Source organism: Squalius cephalus (assembly GCF_949319135.1).
Source record: "Squalius cephalus genome assembly, chromosome: 13".
Lineage (NCBI taxonomy): Eukaryota > Metazoa > Chordata > Actinopteri > Cypriniformes > Leuciscidae > Squalius > Squalius cephalus.
The window spans coordinates 29073707-29091565 of NC_137134.1; the positions used below are offsets into that span (position 1 = coordinate 29073707).

The 17859-nt window shown below is 35.8% G+C and overlaps 2 protein-coding genes across 2 annotated transcripts in view; both read right to left on the reverse strand.

The window, feature by feature from the left end:
* Window positions 1–17859, reverse strand: part of LOC307169886 (uncharacterized protein) — a 386038-nt gene that overhangs the window by 276709 nt on the left and 91470 nt on the right. The window lies entirely within an intron of this gene.
* Window positions 7026–14920, reverse strand: LOC307169884 (SLAM family member 5-like). Its single transcript, XM_079890775.1, has 6 exons — window positions 14822–14920; window positions 14152–14249; window positions 12733–12854; window positions 11825–12142; window positions 9560–9862; window positions 7026–9422 (listed from the first exon to the last, which is right to left on the reverse strand). The coding sequence occupies exons 4-6, from the start codon at window positions 12114–12116 to the stop codon at window positions 9307–9309; spliced, it is 711 nt and encodes a 236-aa protein (XP_079746901.1). The 5' UTR covers window positions 12117–12142; window positions 12733–12854; window positions 14152–14249; window positions 14822–14920; the 3' UTR covers window positions 7026–9306.

A 17859-nucleotide genomic window follows, 5' to 3' on the forward strand; every position in this document is an offset into this window, starting at 1 on the left:
TTAAGACATTAAGTTCAGTTTCCAAAAGATGATTTTTTATTCCTCTTTTTAGTCAACTTTAGTATGGGTGTCTAAACTAATGCATAGCACTGTATATTTCTGCTAATGCTGTAAACTATGTAGGAAGCCTTTGCTCATTACTATAATATTAAAGGTTAACAACAGACCCCAAACTATAAGTATAAATTCAGTTTTTAGATATAATAATCAACACTCATAACAAACATGTAAGCTGCACATTTGGCAGTTTTTGCATTAACTTCTAAATCATATTATAAAATAGTTTTTACTCCAAATTCTTTGTTGAAATATAATCATTTACACACTGGCTGTCATTTTCATGACAGATTATTTAAACCTACATTAAATTATCAAGATAGTAGAAAATGAAGTTGTACTTCTGATAAAATGACACACTGACACTGGTTTTCTTGTTTACAGTTTTTCTCAGTCGCTTTGGTGCATTTCTCACATCACTATTTACATTTGCACAACAGTTAGTTCAACCTCCACAACATTTAGTCATTTGTGCACATCATAGTAGCAGTTTCTCATTCCTTCCAACAAATTGCAAATGCTTTTGGACATGCATCAATTGCTTTCATACAACTCTCTGCTGTTTTATAACATTATCATTTGCTTATGTCATGTCAGTCAAAATTAACTATACTTGTGAATGCTGAATAGTCATTCCATATAAAACTAATAGTCATCATTTCATTGCTTGAGTCATTACATACAAAAATGTTGAACTAGCTGTCAAAATTTGTCATTTAAAAAAAAAAAAAAAATCCTGAAAAAGTCTCCTAAATTGAACAATTTGCAATTGAGCAAGAGATGATATTCGCTGTGATGTAGATTACTGTAAATTATGTGACCAGACAGAGAGGAACGTCTGGATGTGCATGAATGATTACAGTACCATGTATGTTGTATGTTCAGTTCCAATATGTTCTGCAATATTGTGTACAGTTGTGCACAGCTCTACCCAAAGGGAGTTTGTTTGTTGTAAATAATGGTGTATTTTTTCTTTTGCACAATGCTGTGAACAAATTAGAATTGCAAAGAGCATATGCAGTAAAAATGTGAAACATACATATTCAGTGTCTTGTACTCAGTTACCTCATAAATACAGTAATGTGTAACTTTACTGTATTTTTCAAATGGCTGTGCAAATAGTATATAGTGCTGTCTTGAGCATTTTCAGGTAGTATCACCAAGATCTGACTTTTATCATTGGAAAACATTTACAGAGTAAACTGTCATAATGAAAACACGACAAAACCATTTGACTATCTTGTTCATAAACGATGGTGTCAGGACTTTTTATTTTGATGACACTGACACTTTCATTGACATAAATACTTGCTTTTGAGGAGTGAGCTTTCCATTTTGAGCAAGTGACACGCTTTTGCAGGTTATCAACTAGGTTTTGCAGTTTGTACTAATTGTTTTGAGAACTGCATTAACTGTTGTGCAAATGTAAATAGTGTTATGAGAAATGCACCAAAGCGACTGAGAAAAACTGTAATACGGTAAAGCTGATTTTAAGCAATCTATAAAGTGCTGTAAACATGACGAGACTTTAGTGGAGTGCCATAGAGCTTGTACAAACGTGTTGCTATAATCAGATGCTTTTCTTATGCTTTATTAAAATACTTGCTGTTTTCTCAATTTTGTTGTGTATATTTTGTTATTGAGAAGAAAGTGTGGCAGCATATATTTACCTTCCTTTAGGATACAAAGTTACACCAATAGGTGGCGACAAGTGAGCGACTTATGTGTGAATCAGTACTTTGGCCCAAATAGATCCCTATATTGTCACAGTAAAATTTTACCATAGCAGATGTAATGGCTGTTACATCAGAGCAAATTTGTCCACGTCTAAAATATTTATGATCCCTATGATTTAGCAATTTATAAAACCATGCAAACCATCTAGCTAACAATAAGACTGAATTGGTAAGATGGCTACTTTTGTCCAAAATTTCAGCTATGGTGAAAAGTGAGCCAAATGCTCTGGGGTAAATTGAGCCAGCCATAGGGCACTGTAGTTAAGATAAATCCCTGAAGTATAAACTCATGTAATTTCAATGTAATATTACACAATTGGTTTAGTTTATAATTTTGAAATCAACAAGTAGCCTACACCAAATCCTTAATAAGAAACAGAAGAAGCTTAATTATAAGTATCTTCCCACCTGTAGTCCCTAATGGCCTAACATGTTCAACACTGCAGAAAAACTTATGCCAAGAACCCTTTGACTAAAATGTTAATTTGTTTCAGTGACATTTGCTGTCCGATCCAATACAACTGGCTGCTTCAAATTTCAACAAAAGTTTCTTTGTGAACTCTCCATTACACTGTGCCTTGTTCACAAAACAAAATGCTCCAAACAAACATATAATCCGCTAATGTGAACCGCCATTACAATAAATCATACACTCGTTTCTGACACTGGGATCCTTCTGAAGTCTGTATAGAGACGCAAACTGTTTAAACTGGACGTTTAAAAGCAAGCGTTTCACTGTAGCTGTGAAAGACTGTAAGATCCGTGTAAAAAGACCCTGTGTTGTTTATGGTGGATGTCAGTATATGTTAAAGGTACAAAACAGATGTTAGTCGCAGCATGGCCTTGCTAATTCAGCAGAAAATGGATTTCCGGTTCAAATTGTAATTATTTTGTAAATTTCTGGTTTAAATTGTAAAACGTACTGTTTGTTCTGTAAATATGTTTACATTTGTCTTGAATTTCTAGAATTATTCATGCCTGTTTGTATAATATTGTTTATATTAACATATGTCTACCTAATTTTCTTTGTTTAATTGTTGACCTCAAATATTAACAATAATTTTCTCTCTCTTAGCATAATTGGAAACACACCCATCAATTTTTACCCTGAACTCATCCCTTTGAGCGCCCCCTGGCGCACAGATTATTCCCTTTAAAAGCTGAAAAAAGCAACCTTTCCCATGAGACCAGGTTGGAAAAAAGCGTCTTTTTTTTTTTTTTTTTTTTTTTTTTTGCATACAGTCAACAACATTTTCAAAAGATCCCCGTCAACACGGATCCATGAAAACAACTTAAAAGTTTTAAACACTGTATTCTGCTGCCAGGCCAGTAGTTGGCGATGTCACTTTATAAAGAAACACTACACACATGCTGAATATATAATAAATGTAATAGGCTAGAAGATATAGGACTACAAATTAGTTGGACTACAAAGCCCATGACTCAATGCACTAGAAATTGAATTCAAACCTGTTGGGTTTCCTCTTTGTGGTATCACGTGTTAATAAGCAGGAGAAGCTGTGTGGTGTTTTTAAGGCTGTGTAATCGCAGATGAAAAGATCAGTTGATTAATGAGCAGCAGATAACTGATTTGTGAAGGTGAGGGTTGTGATTTATTATGGATAAAGTAGGTTGTCTAGTTTTAACATTTGTATTTGCCCTTTGTTTTAGTGTCCTTAAGGGAAATGTGTTGATTGGTGCCTCAGAGAATTAAGCAGATACATCTAGGATTGCTCTCAATGGAATAAATGAACTGGGAGATTAGTTTTAATCTTTTTATATTGTAATCTGTGTTTTTATGTTTAATGGTTTTAAGTGGTTTTTTTTTTTATCCCAATATTTAATTGGGTGATCATGAATTGTATTTAATAATTGTATATTATAAGTGGCAAAGCAATTGGTAGTGGTTTGACTTTAGGATTTATATTTGGAGTTTGGAGTGAAATTGTGTTTGTTTTATTTGTGACTGAGTGCACTTATTTGCAGAGCCATTGCCATTGGATGAGTGGGAATCCGGTTGTCAGTTACAATTTTGTGTTTGTTTCTTTGCCATTTCTGATTACATGTTGTGCTTCTTTTGAAAGTTGCATTATAAGTTATATTTACAAAGAAACACTGTGGTCATTGCCCTCTTGAGTTCTCCTGGCCTCTTGCGAGATGATGGGGTTTACACATCACCATTTTCACAAATTCACCCTTTTTGTAGATTATATGGAGACAATAATAATAATTTTCAAAAACTTGCACTTTGAGTTCCATTTTTTTTCTGAAGTTTGTGTTTTTAGGTGCCTAAAACTGTTTCGGTCAGGACCACAATCGTCAAATACGAAAGACAATTTGCATGTTACTTTGACGTTTAATTTTACTGTATTAATTAATTTAGTTGCTGCTACACCTGGCATCTGAATAGAGTTCACAGTTTAATTTAATGTTAAGAAAACACTACATCCTTATGCATCGCTTTCTGCCAGAACTTTTACATGCTTTTCCCAAACGGATGAAGTGACGTCGACGTCCGGGTTAGCGGTAGCATTAGCCATCAGGCAAGTGTTCTTTAAATAAACTCCTGATGTATACTTACGAACTTTCCAATGCCATCCCTTTAATGCTCGTGTCACAGTGTTGTGTAGTAGATGATAAAACACGAGCACAGTGATGAAGAGAGAATGCAGTCTTTAATAAATCCAATGGCATAAAGGTAAATCTGAACAGAGAGAGCTACACATGCTTATAATGAACTTATAATGAGTGCACAGTTGAACATAATGAGTGACAAAGACAACAAACGACTAACTGGCAGAAAGTGGTGAGATACAAAAAGTCCAAGCTAACAGAACCGTGATAGCTCCACATTTATTTATTGGCCGACAATGTGTTTACCATTATTAATCAAGACTGGATGGGCAGGTGACCTCATGAAATGTAACAAAAGATGGTGAGACTCTTGAACTTCAAAGTGAAAAAAATAATAATTAAGATGCCAATAAATAAACATCGATAGTAGCAGATTAATACATAAAGCCGTTAAAAATAAATGAAGATTAATAGGTGATTGAAATGGTTAAGAATGATAAATGACATCATCATTTACTGTCCCAATGTGTGAATGTGTGCTTGATCTTGTTCAGCTCTTCTGGATCTGATGTCATAAACCAGAAGAATGACAGTAGCCACGCCCACCAGAGCAGAGAGGACCAATCGGATCACAGCTTCAGTAGGACTACAACAGTGGACAGAGGCTGAGGAATAAAAACATCAAACTGAGATCAGATCAGTCAATAAATGCTAATATCAGCACTGACTTCAACTAAAATCATCAGTGCTGTGGTACCTGCACATGTGTGACAGAGTGTGTTGATGTCCAGATGTGTGGTCTGGTTGCTGATGGGATTGTTCAGCACACAGCTGTAGGTGTTTTTATCCTGATATTCCACCTCCAGAGGTAGAGAGAGACTGATGCTGAGATCACACACACTGATGCTGGACAATACACTGATTCCTGCGTACCAGGAGAGAGTCGCATCACTCACATTCAACACTGATGAACACACCAATGAACAATTTGATGATGATGAAGAACAGTTTCTACTGATGACAGGAACAGGCAGATGAGCTGGAAAACATGAGAATCTGGATAAATCTAATCAACAATCATATTTTTGGATCAGTGTGTTGAGTGAGTGTTTAGTGTGTTGAAGGTTACTGAGTGTGTTTGTGATCTCAAAATATAAATAAACATTTCAATATGCAAATAGTAAATAAAGAAGGCAGGATTGGTGATACTCACCATAGACAGAAACATTGAACGTTTTAAATGACAGTTTTGCTCCATATATCTGTAGTCTATAAACTCCAGTATGTTCAGTTCTGGTGTTTGTGATGGTCAGAGATCCAGTTTGATCGTCCAGCTTCAGTCTGTCTCTGAATCTCCCATCAGGAACATCATATGTGGAGAAGATTTGCTTCTTTTTTATAATTTTAGCTAAAAGATAGTTTTCAGCTCCAAATTGCCATGTTATGTCGTTGTTTCTTATTTCAGTAATATCAGTATTTAGAGTGACAGAATCTCCCTCCATCACTGACACTGTCTGTATTTCATTTGTTTCGGCAGCAAACACTCCTGATGAACATAAAGAGAGACAGATTAAGAATCCTGTTGGTTTACAAAGCCTGAAATCAGAAGTAAATTGAATCGTTCAAATATGAACTGAAGAACATCCAGAGCAACAGCAAAGACACAAAAAGCAAATTGAAAGGTAAAGATGGTAAAAAAAATATATTTTTAATATATATTTTTTAACTTATCTACTATAGAGTAAAATCAATGTGTGATGTTACATAATCTGTTAAAAAAATAAATACATGATTACAGTTTAGGTTTAATTCTGAGAAATTGCTTGGAAGAGATTTGCAAATCTTGAAATTACGACCATGAAAATCAGAAAAAAAAAACTGAGATTTGAAAGCGGTATAATTGAGGTTTTGGATTTCTGAACGAGAGAAATTTATAGTTACAAAAGAAGAAATTAAGATGTAGAAAATAATGTAATCTGAACTGTAGCAGCAGCTTTATTACCCTGAAGACATTCTTCCTTTTTTTACATTAACTCATTTTTTTTAATTGTGTTCAATATGTAAAAGTTGAAAAATATTGTGAGAAATTGAGCCTAACTCCTAGTGATTTAAAAATGATTGTATATAATTTATTCAATTGTTGTGTATGGATAAAAATGTATGCCACCTCACAGTACCAGTTGAGTCAAACTGAAACCTGCTGCGGTCGGCTGTCTACAGAAATGTTGTTTGACCTATTGGTGGAGAAACTTGTTTGTGTGAGAGAGAATGGGTATTTAGAGCATGTGTGTTTAGTTTGGTGAGGGGCTTTTTCCTGCTTCTATGCACAGCTCAGACTCTTTAATCTACAGATGCATTGATTGAACCAGGATGAGAAACTATTGTTGATAAAGACAAGTAGTGCTTCTAGTAAAAACTGTCAGAGCCCTCGCCGCTGTGGGGAAGTCGCGGTGAGTTGGATCAGAACAGAATCTGCCGACCAAGGACACTCGAGGCGGTGGAGCAGGAGGACTTGTCGAGGGGACGGACTTTGTAGGCTAAAACATTGAAACGAGTTAGCATTTTACACTTCTGGGTCCATCGTCCAGAACTCAATGGGTTTTTTGAATGGGGTTTTGGTTAAATGGCTGAAATAAGGTCTGTGGTGAGCACAAGTTCAAGACACTTTCATGTTTTATTCTACGACCTAAAATACATCAGTATTACCCCACTCGTGATTTTCAAATTACAGACAAAGGAGCACAGTTAGGTTGTGATTATTATTTAATAATTAACGTCAGGTAGATTTCCATATGATAAACTAAAAATAGCTTTTTTTTGGTATGCTTTGAAACTGGTAAACCACTAAATTGAAACATTTCAGACATCACAACAACACCAAAATATATGATACACAGAGTGAATAAAATAACTTGAGACTAAATGAGAACAAAACCAAAAGTGAGAGGTATTTTCCTGTTTGAGATCTAACAAAAGATCCTGTAGATATGATATTTGATCATCGTTTTTTGTGGGACTTTTTAATACACAGACAAACAAAACAAAAACTAAATCAGGAACCTGTTGATGTGACAGAACTATAGGTTTCTCTCTGAATAACCCTGTTCTCTTAGTTACTCAGTACCCAGCAAGCAATAGCAGTTATTGCACTATCTAGGTCAGATCCGATGTAGTCCAGCTATGAGTAACCTTCTAGCCAAAATTACCTTGAATTTGTTTTTGACAAAATATCTTGCAAGAAGTATGATATTCCATCATGTAAGCAAAGTAAACAGTGATTACAAGGTAGTTGGTTTAATATCTTCACTAATTTCATTTCTTTAACTAATTGATGACTAGTCTATTCTTGTGCTACGGTTTAGACGTCTAATCTAGTTATGTTTTATTGAAGTTCGGGAGGAGCATGTTCATATAATTAACATGAGTGGAGAGCACTCAGAAATCACAGATAAGAGGTGTATATATATATTCAGCAGTCTCCTCAATTCATTGACAGTTTAGCAGCATCCCTCCACCGCCCCTTCTCCACACTTCTAGTCCCAACCATTTACATATAGGGGGAGTACTCTGGGTTCGGGCCGAACTCCGACCTCAGAGCCCCAAATATGCATTAAACTTTACTCCCACTAATTGTATGTAAGTGTGAACTCGTGAAAGTTTAGTACATTTTCACTGACAGCAAACATTTTGCCTCGTTTTAGCCTAGACATCTAGGCTGTTTGGACAGCTATTAGATTAGACAGTAGTGGACTTAGCCTGATGGATAGAAATATAATGCTGATGGTCAGAAAATGAACCACGACAGGACTGTTTTAGAAATACCAAGAGCAAAGGAGGTATACATGATACATGCCCTTTTAAGGAGGGCATGTATCAAGGGCATTGGAAATTGAGCTATTATATTTGGCAAGTAGCCTATATCAATAGAGCTAGCAGCATGTTCAATAATGTCAGAAAGGTGAGTTTGTACAGATGAGGAGAACAGTAATGGATTCACAGAGTAGAGGTTACAATAAATTATGATGGATTTTAGCCAAGGGCGAGGAAGAGGCAATCCAGAGTTTAGTTCAATGTGGTGATCCTAGAGTCCAGATGGAGAACCAAGCACAGAAACATTATGTAAACCATCAGTACAAACCAAGTCAAGTGTGTGACCTTTTGAGTAGTGCTAAAAAATGTGCGAATCATAGATAGATTCTGAGATTTTCAGTATGCATTGCGATTCTCTTTCCAAACTATTCTGAGCTTTTACCAGCAGAGGGTACTGTGTGCTTTAGAAACAGCCGTACTCTTGAATCTTCCATAAATAATGTTTCAGTATGTTCGTCAAGGTTGAAGCGAATTACAAGGGTATTCACAGTGAGCTGTTTTTATATTAAAAATTAACCTGAAGTGCCATCTACTGATAAAAACTAAGCTCAGAATAGTTTCAAGAGAGAGAATCGTGATGCAAATATCAGAATCGATCCACAAATCGTGATGCATCGTTTTTTTTTTTGGTTGTTTTTTCCAAAGTTCGTAGGATTCTGCATAATCTGTATCAACATGTACAGTATATTGAAATCACCAAGTAATAAAATAGAAGAGGACAAATCACAGGAAAGGGTTAAAAAACACTGAGGTGCAAACAGAACATAAACTTAAGTGTAAACACACAGCATAAAAACATGCTTAAACTATCCCTTTTTTGTCCTACTGAAGGTAACAATAATGACAGCTGAGTCGATAAACCACCCACGTCTCTTCACCGACTGTCTGATTCTGCAAACCTCAATCAGACTAACTGACAGCAACAACTTGCAATCTCTTAACTTTGTTGTGTTGTTGTTTTTCACAACGCTGAATCAGTTCTGTCCTCCTCCTGGGTCTGAACTGCATTAACAACAACCACAGATGTTAAAACGACAAAGTCTTATTTGTAATTGCTTGCACACCTGACTCATCTTCCTGTTTTTCTACATTTCCTGCAGATGCAGAAGATCACGACCACAGCAGCAATCATCAGAGATCCAGCAGCAGAGATCAACACTATGTACAATAACGGTAGGCCTTGATCTGTAATGGACAAAATGAACCATTAGTGTGAGTGAATCTGTCCGTCTGATCTACAACAAACACTACCAAACATAAACACTAATAACATGAAAGAACAGTTTGATTAATACACATATATATCATCAGTGCTGTGGTACCTTCACATGTGTGACAGAGTGTGTTGATGTCCAGATGTGTGGTCTGGTTGCTGATGGGATTGTTCAGCACACAGCTGTAGGTGTTTTTATCCTGATATTCCACCTCCAGAGGTAGAGAGAGACTGATGCTGAGATCACACACACTGATGCTGGACAATACACTGATTCCTGCATACCAGGAGAGAGTCACATCACTCACATTCACCACTGATGAACACACCAATGAACATGATGATGATGATGATGATGATGATGAAGAACAGTGTGAAGAGTTACGGATGATGACAGGAACAGGCAGACGAGCTGGAAAACAGAAAGAATAAGGAGAAATAAGGATGAATCTACACAACAATTATTTTCGGTGTAGTGTGTTTCAGACTTTTCTGAGGGTTTGGGGCTGGTTATGATTGATTGAAATGACCTTAAACAATTACTAAATTACCTGCAAAATATTACATTGTATATGTATTTCATGAGTTTTGACAATGCATGTTTGTGAGAATGTGATATGGCTTAGGGTATGTTAACTTGACAACGATGTACTAAAAAAAACGTTGTCAAAATGATCCCTGTTCACATCCTGTTTATTGCACTTTACGGCCAAAACACACCCATTACTCATTAAGAGAATAGAGTCGACCCTTCTAGACCATGCGCTGGGCACGCAGACACTCTCTCTCTCTCTCTCTCTCTCTCTCTCTCTCTCTCTCTCTCTCTCTCTCTCTCTCTCTCTCTCTCTCTCTCTCTCTCTCTCTCTCTCTCTCTCTCTCTCTCTCTCTCTCTCTCTCTCTCTCTCTCTCTCTCTCTCTCTCAGTGCAGACCTCGATGAACCACGCTCCCCTCGCCACAGCATTGTTTTCAAAACTTGCATGTTGAAAAATGTTTTCAAAAGCTTTTGTTTTCAGGCCCCTAAAATGCTGTTGTCGTGTAAATGACTGGCCAAAACACATAGTTGAGAGCGCTGTTGTGTAAATATACCCTAAATACAAACCATACAATAGCAAATGTTGTGATCCAATAAGAATACAAATATTTTGTCTGATGCACTGCATGTTTCAGAGTAAAGCATTGTGTTCATTTTCAGATTCGATTCACAGTAAATGGTACTCTGCAAGTGTGGTGTGTGTATTTGAGTCACTGTTTTTTTTTTTTTTTTTTTTTTGTATTTAGCTGATGCCTAGTGAGAGTTGCCTTCATCTTAAACTATAACATGGTTAAACATTTCAATATGTAATAAAATTAAGTGAAGATCCAGAGTTCATTACAAGTTAAGCTCAATCAATAACATTTTTGGTGCATATTGTTGATTACCACAAAAAATAATGACTTGCCACTTTTTTCTTTAACAAAAAAGAAGAATGGAGGTTACAGTGAGCTGCTTAAAATGGAAGTCAATGGGGTCAATCTGTGAGATTGTAAAGTTATGTTAACTTTGTCACTTGTCATCACAACAACATGATGTAAACCATTTTACAGCTCAAATAAAACACTAGTTTTAACATAAGAATTCAATTAGCTTCATATTTCAGCTTTAAAATCCTTTAAAAAAATTACCCAATTTACTTCCATTGTAAGCACCTCGCTAAAACCTTGATTTTTAAACCTTCCTTTACGAGTCTAAATCATTTTTGAGGTAATTAACCTTAAACCATAAATGCTGTTGATTGAGCTTGTACTGAACACAAAATATTATTGTTATTTTGTAATCATACATTTTAATTGCTCTTAACCTGAATTATTTGAGTAAGCTCATTCATACACAACTTAAAATTATCATGATGACACAACTATATTTAAGCAGTAGAAATTTGGCTGGAGTTAACCAGCTAATTCAAAAAATGCTACCTAGCTAATTGGTGACACAATGCTTTGATAGCATTTGCATAGCCCCCATAGCATGTTTATATATAAAACATTACAGAAACTCTTCTAAACTAGCATTAATCTGGCACAAAACATTAAATAATACTTAATTTTAGCATTTACTCTCCCTTTTAAGTGTCATGGCAGAGCATGCTGGCAAGTAGAAATCCCAGGCCAGTTTCAGTTTCAGTTAAATTTAAGTTTGTCTAAATTAAAAGAGACAAATTCTCAAAACTCAAAACAATTTAACTTACTCAAAATGTATCAGTTTTGTGAACTCAAAAGAAAAAGAAAGTTCTAAATACTCATAAAAGCTCATTTGATTGAACTATTTGTAACTAATTAATTATTTTGAGCATTAGTGTTACAGTGTGAACATTTCAACAAATGATATCTACTCACCATAGAGAGAAACACTAAATTTTTTTGATAACCACTTAACTCTAGTTATCTCCAGTTGATAATCTCCTGCATGTTCAGTTGTGGCGTTTGTGATGGTCAGGGATCCAGTTTGATGATCTAGCTTCAGTCTGTCTCTGAATCTCCCATCAGGACCATCATAAGTGAAGAAAATTCCAGATTTTTTGCTGATTTCAGCTATATGAACACTTTTAGCTCCATATTTCCACAGTATGTCGTCGTCTTCATGTATTTCAGTAACATCAGAGTTTAGAGTGACAGAATCTCCCTCCATCACTGACACTGAATCACCAAACACACCTGAACATAAACAGATTTTACAGTTTGTAACCTTTAACAACCGCAAAGACAGATGAGTAAATTCTGCTACACACTTTAAATATTTTTATATTTGGCTCATTATAACATTGAAAAGATACCTGAATCCAAAGTAGATCTCACAATAATATCTGTGCATTTGCAAATAAATCCTCTGAGTAATTTGAGTAGTATAGCACCATCTTTTTATCTCTAAAACAGAAATAAATGAAACCGTAAAAATGCATTTATAACTCACCAATCCGACAACACAAACAGACCAAAAGAAGCGTGTGAAACATCTTCTTCTGTAGTAGATCTAATAAGACTGGTAACACTGAACCTGACGTGTGAAGTGAAGAATCCTCTCACGTTTCCAGAGTTTCACCAGTTCACCAGTTCGCGTGCACGTGAACTGGTGAAACTCTGGAAACGTGGGAGGATTATTCACTTCACACGTCTGTTTGTGTTTTCTGATTGGTGAGCTATATATATAATATAAATACTGTTGCTATCTGCCATCTCTTCCTGAAGTGTGACACTAGCAGCTCAAAATGAAACCGGCTGTGGTCGGTTTTCTTCAAAAATCTGACCTTTGGGTAGACAATTACTTCCCGTGCATGCTAATGGCTATATTCTTTCATGCGTGTTTAGTTTGCAGGGCAAGAGCTTCTTCCTGTCTTGATGTAATGAGCCTCACAGTCTGATTTCCCTCCTGCACAGAAAATTTTTACAGTCAACTAAATAATATGTGTGAAAAACTGTCAAATAAGAAATAGGCTACTTCTGTTTGCCAAGGTAGCATTCATTGATTTTATTCAGAATTTTTCATTTAAATACATTAAGTTATTCGTTTTAGCTGTCATTGCTTTAGCTTACAATAAAACCACAGTGTTGCCTTATCATTTAGTAATCATTTTAAAGACATAGGCCCGGTTTCACAGACAGGGCTTAGATTAAGCCAGGATTAGGCCTTAGTTCAATTTGGACATTCAAGTAGCTTTTATAAATGTGCCTTAGAAAAAACATTACTGATGTACATCTTGAGACTAAACAATGGCACTGACATATTTTAAGATATGCCAGTGCAAGTTGCTTTCAGTTAAAACAGCTCAAACATGCATTTTAGTCTCGGACTACCTTAAGCCTTATCTGTGAAACCGGGGGTTCGTGTTATAATTTGGTAGAGATTATAGAGAGTGTAATGGCTGGTTACTTCAATGCTGTAACAGATGTAAAAAAATATATATATCCTGTTAGCGTTCCTGCAAATTCTGCCAAAAACGCCTAAAAAAGGCCTACCCAAATTAAATTGCAGGCTGTTCTTGAACCATTTGGAGTATATGCATGGTCTTGGTCTCTTTTGAAAGGGGACACTTTGAGGTTTGTCCCCAAACAGTCAGAATCACTGTAAGTCTCACTGGTATTGAGTAATAGAACTTTGAACACACTAAAAAAGAGGGAAAAAATTTCCGCCTAACTTTTTTTTTGTAAAAAGATGCCTGCAGATAACTATAGCTGGGAGGTATTAGCTGGAAAACACAGTGGGATCATAGCATGAAGCCTTACCAAGCCCAATTTAAATGTTGATAACAATACCTTAAGCTAATGAGTGTTTTACACAGGTTTATCTAAGTTTATGTCTAGGCGCTCCCCAAAAAAAGGCCACTTGGAGACTCCAAATGACACTTTGTAACCACAGACACATAACATGCTGCTATTCTTGAATGCTTTACTGTACAGGCATAATTTTGGGCTCTAATGAAAGGTTACACTTAGAGCTATTCTATTCCTTATTCAGATTCACTGAAAATAATTGTTGACACATAGTAACTGAAGCATAAACACATTATATTGTTTTTTTGCAATTCTTGAAACTGAAATTTGTGCAAATAACAATACAAAACAAGTGTTATGGTATTAAAATATTGTTTAATATTAGTATTTTATACACTACATATATATCAAACTATTTACAAATTTATGATTAGGTTTTTCTTTGGTTATTGAACCTCTCTAGGAAGGTGAAGGATATGGTTCCTCTCTTGATGTCCATATATGGCTTTCTGCTGACTCCCATTCTTCATCCAGTTCAATGTCAGATGATTTTCTGTGATATAAAAAAGCAAAAAAACAAATAATTTACATCTTTTATGTATTGTGTACTATTTTATACACACACACACACGCACGCACGCGCACACACACACACACACACACACACACACACAAACAAACCCGTGGATAAAGACACACAGGGACATAAACAACGATACACGCACACCTCATAACAATAACAAGAGCGCTAAAAGCACCAAACACACACAAACAAACACGGACAAACACAAACCCGTGGATAGACACACATGGACATAAACAACGATACACGCACACCTCATAACAATAACAAGAGCGCTAAAAGCACCAAACACACACAAACAAACACGGACAAACACAAACAAACACGGACAAACACAAACCCGTGGATAAAGACACACAGGGACATAAACAAACTGATAAATGTACAACACAACAGTAATGAGCGCTCAATGAACACATACGCTTGAGGACGAGCTTTAGCCATCAGCAGTTAGCATTGGTCATCTCAAAACAGTGAAACACAAACACAAGATACTCAGAAAAACACGTCAAATATGTTATATAGTATAATAAAACACTTACTTGTCGAAAGAGACGATTTCCCATCATAAAAGCCTTTCTCCAAAGTCATATGTCATTTGCTACAGCGTTACGCAGTTTTGCGCACGGGCGCGCTGATCCAAAACAAACATTTGCGCACCGTCATTGCTGGCCGTGTTTGGATTCCTCCCACAAAAACTGCATATCAATGTCTTCAGGAGATCATTGGCTATCAGAAACGTCAGTCATTTGCTAACATTTCTCCAATTGGAGTAGCCAAATGTCCGTCAAAGCGAAGGATGGACCGTGTCCCTAATGCGCGGTGAGTGGCTCAAGCTGGAGGAAAACCCCCCCTAAAACTCCGTGATTCGCTGAAATCCGCTGTCACTCAAAAGTTCAGGGGTCAGCGGCCATTTTGAAGTCAAAATAGCTGTATTATTTACATGTCATTTGAAGATTTACCATAGTATGTTCGATAGTTGTGAGAGCTCTGTCGGCTAACTTGGAATGCTACTATTCACAGTAAGTGGATGTTTATTGATATATAAATGTGTTATGGACTAAATACTTCGCTGAATTGATTGTATGGAGCCTTTACAGTGTAACTAAACCATTGTTGTTGCAATGTAATGGATCAGTGGACGAACAGAAGGCTTTTTAGGCAAGTGTCTTCCACTTCCTGTTTGTTTATTTGGCTGTTGGTGGTCTGACAAAGACACAGATTGTACCCGCTGTGTTTATTGCATACTAAAATGGCTTATATCGTTAGAATCACAAGAATCTCAGCTTTCCATAGATATGCGACTTGTAAATTTTTTATTTTTTATTTTTTTTGTCTTTCATAAAGTTAACCTTTCAAACACCCAATGTCCCGCGGGCGACCCGTCGGACCACTAACGGGATATATAAAAAAACATGCTAGAGAAAATTAAAATTGTTTTTCATTTCATTAAAAAGAAATTTACCCTTTGTTTTGAAATTTTTATTCATTCCAGTGGCTCAAATCATTCCTATGAGAGAATTACTGGCCCCGTCCCAAATAGCACACTTCACATACTTGCGGTCTTGTAGACTTGTGGTTGCTGCTTGTGTGTGTCCGTTAAGTCCACAAAGTCCACAAAACTCTAAGATGTCCCATTAGTCATTTAAGGTTTCAGAAGAGTGCACACAAGCGGCTGACTGCTGACTTGTTGTTGTGACAAAAGGGGCTGACACAAGCACTCTTCTGAAACCAAAAATGACAACTTGGACACCACAAGTGACAAAGGAAAGGGCCCATCCCAAATGGCATCGTATGTGCAATTGCGGTCTTGTGGACTTAACGGACATGCACGCGCAATGGCCATTTTAAGTTCACAAGAACGCAAGTGCACATGAGGTGCCATTTGGGACGGGCCCTTTGTCCCTCGTGGCTTTCCTCCAAAGTTTTTTTTTTAACAGTTCAAATGTCTGACACATTTATGCAGATAAACTTCATATTTTAAAAGTTTAGATTGTGTTGAAGTTGGTTATTTGGAGTAATGTACTTCAGTGTGTGTGTTGCTGAGGAAATGTAAGATCTTTTAGTTTATATATTGGGGTACAGTGATAAAAGCGGTCTGTGTGATTCACTTAGTCCATTCAATCTGGCCATTCAAAAAAGAAAAGGCAAAAGGACTAATATATATATATATATATATATATTATTTTATATATACATATATATTGTAAACCAAAAAATTTAAGCTGTGTATGTTTTGAACCTATTTAAAAAGGAATAACCTCCCTCAGAGGTTTCTTCCCTGGATATATCTAACCACATAAAATCACATATGCAGTTCAGGATAGAGGATATATGTTTTAGTCCTACAGTTACAACACGAAAAACCTATAACATTTTACATAGCCTATACTAGGCTAGTATTATCACCTAGGTTATAGTTCCAATTTTATTATAATGAAAAACAGTAGCCTATTAACCTGGACACGCATGTGCAGTTCGTAGTTTTTATTTATTTATTTATTTATTTGGCCTACCTATAGACCATTGCGTTTTGTGTCTTTGCCACTGCCAGGGAGTTCTTCGGTCCGTAATAAGCAAAAATCGATATTCTTGTCTACATATCTACAAACTAGGGTTGGTAGCCCGTTCCGTAGAATATGGAATCGTCCCGTATTTAAAGGTGTAGCGGAGGATTTTTTACTTCCGGGTGGATAGCCTATACTATTGGTCCTCCTAATTGTCAATCATTCTGGTGAATCAATCAAACTTTTCAAAAAGTGGAGAGGGCGGGTCTTATCTAAAATTCGGAAAGATCCTCCGCTATACCTTTAAGGGTAAAGTAAAATCACAAATTTGTAAGGGTAAGTAAGGGTCAAATGAAGTAAACAATAAATCCAGATTTGTTTTTATCTAGTAACAGCAACAGTATTGGGTAGAAAATTAAACTTTTTTTTTAACAGTGGTCTACTAAACAAATTTTGTAAATTAAATTATAACTAAAAGGTTCTAAAGGATAAAAAAAATCTCTGCTAATACTGTAAAGTAACTAGAGAGCCTTTGCACATTACTATAATATCAAAGGTTAACACCAGTCCAAACTATTTGCTTAAATTCAGTTGCTATTTATTTTTTAGATATAATAATCAACACTCATAAAAAACATGTAAACTGCACATAAGGCAGTTTTTGCATTAACTATAATTCAATTATAAAATTACGTTTTTACTCAAATTCGTTGTTGAAATACAATCATTTACACACTTGCTATCATTTTCATGACAGATTTATTTAAACCTACATTAAATAATCAAGATAGTAGAAAATGAAGTTGTACTTCTGATCAAATGACACACTGACACGGTTTTTCATGTTTAATACGGTTAAGCAGCTTGATTTTAAGCAGTCTATTGAATAAAGTGCTATATAAACGTGACGAGACCTTGGAGTGCCGTAGAGCTCGTGCAAATATATCCACGTTATGATCTTTCTTATTGCTTAAATTGCTTGATGTTTTTCGAATTTTGTTGAGTTTTTTTTTTTTAAATTAAAACACATATTTACTTATTCATCTCAGCACTGAAACGCTTTTAGTTTCGCT

Excerpts from the sequence above, each read along its gene's own strand:
- LOC307169884 (XM_079890775.1), bottom strand. The coding sequence starts at position 12,116 with ATGGAGGGAGATTCTGTCACTCTAAACTCTGATGTTACTGAAATACAT. Across the intron at positions 9,863-11,824 it reads ATTTAGTGTTTCTCTCTATG|CTCGTCTGCCTGTTCCTGTC; the intron begins GTGAGTAGATAT and ends TCTGTTTTCCAG. Across the intron at positions 9,423-9,559 it reads ACTCTGTCACACATGTGAAG|ATCAAGGCCTACCGTTATTG; the intron begins GTACCACAGCAC and ends TGTCCATTACAG.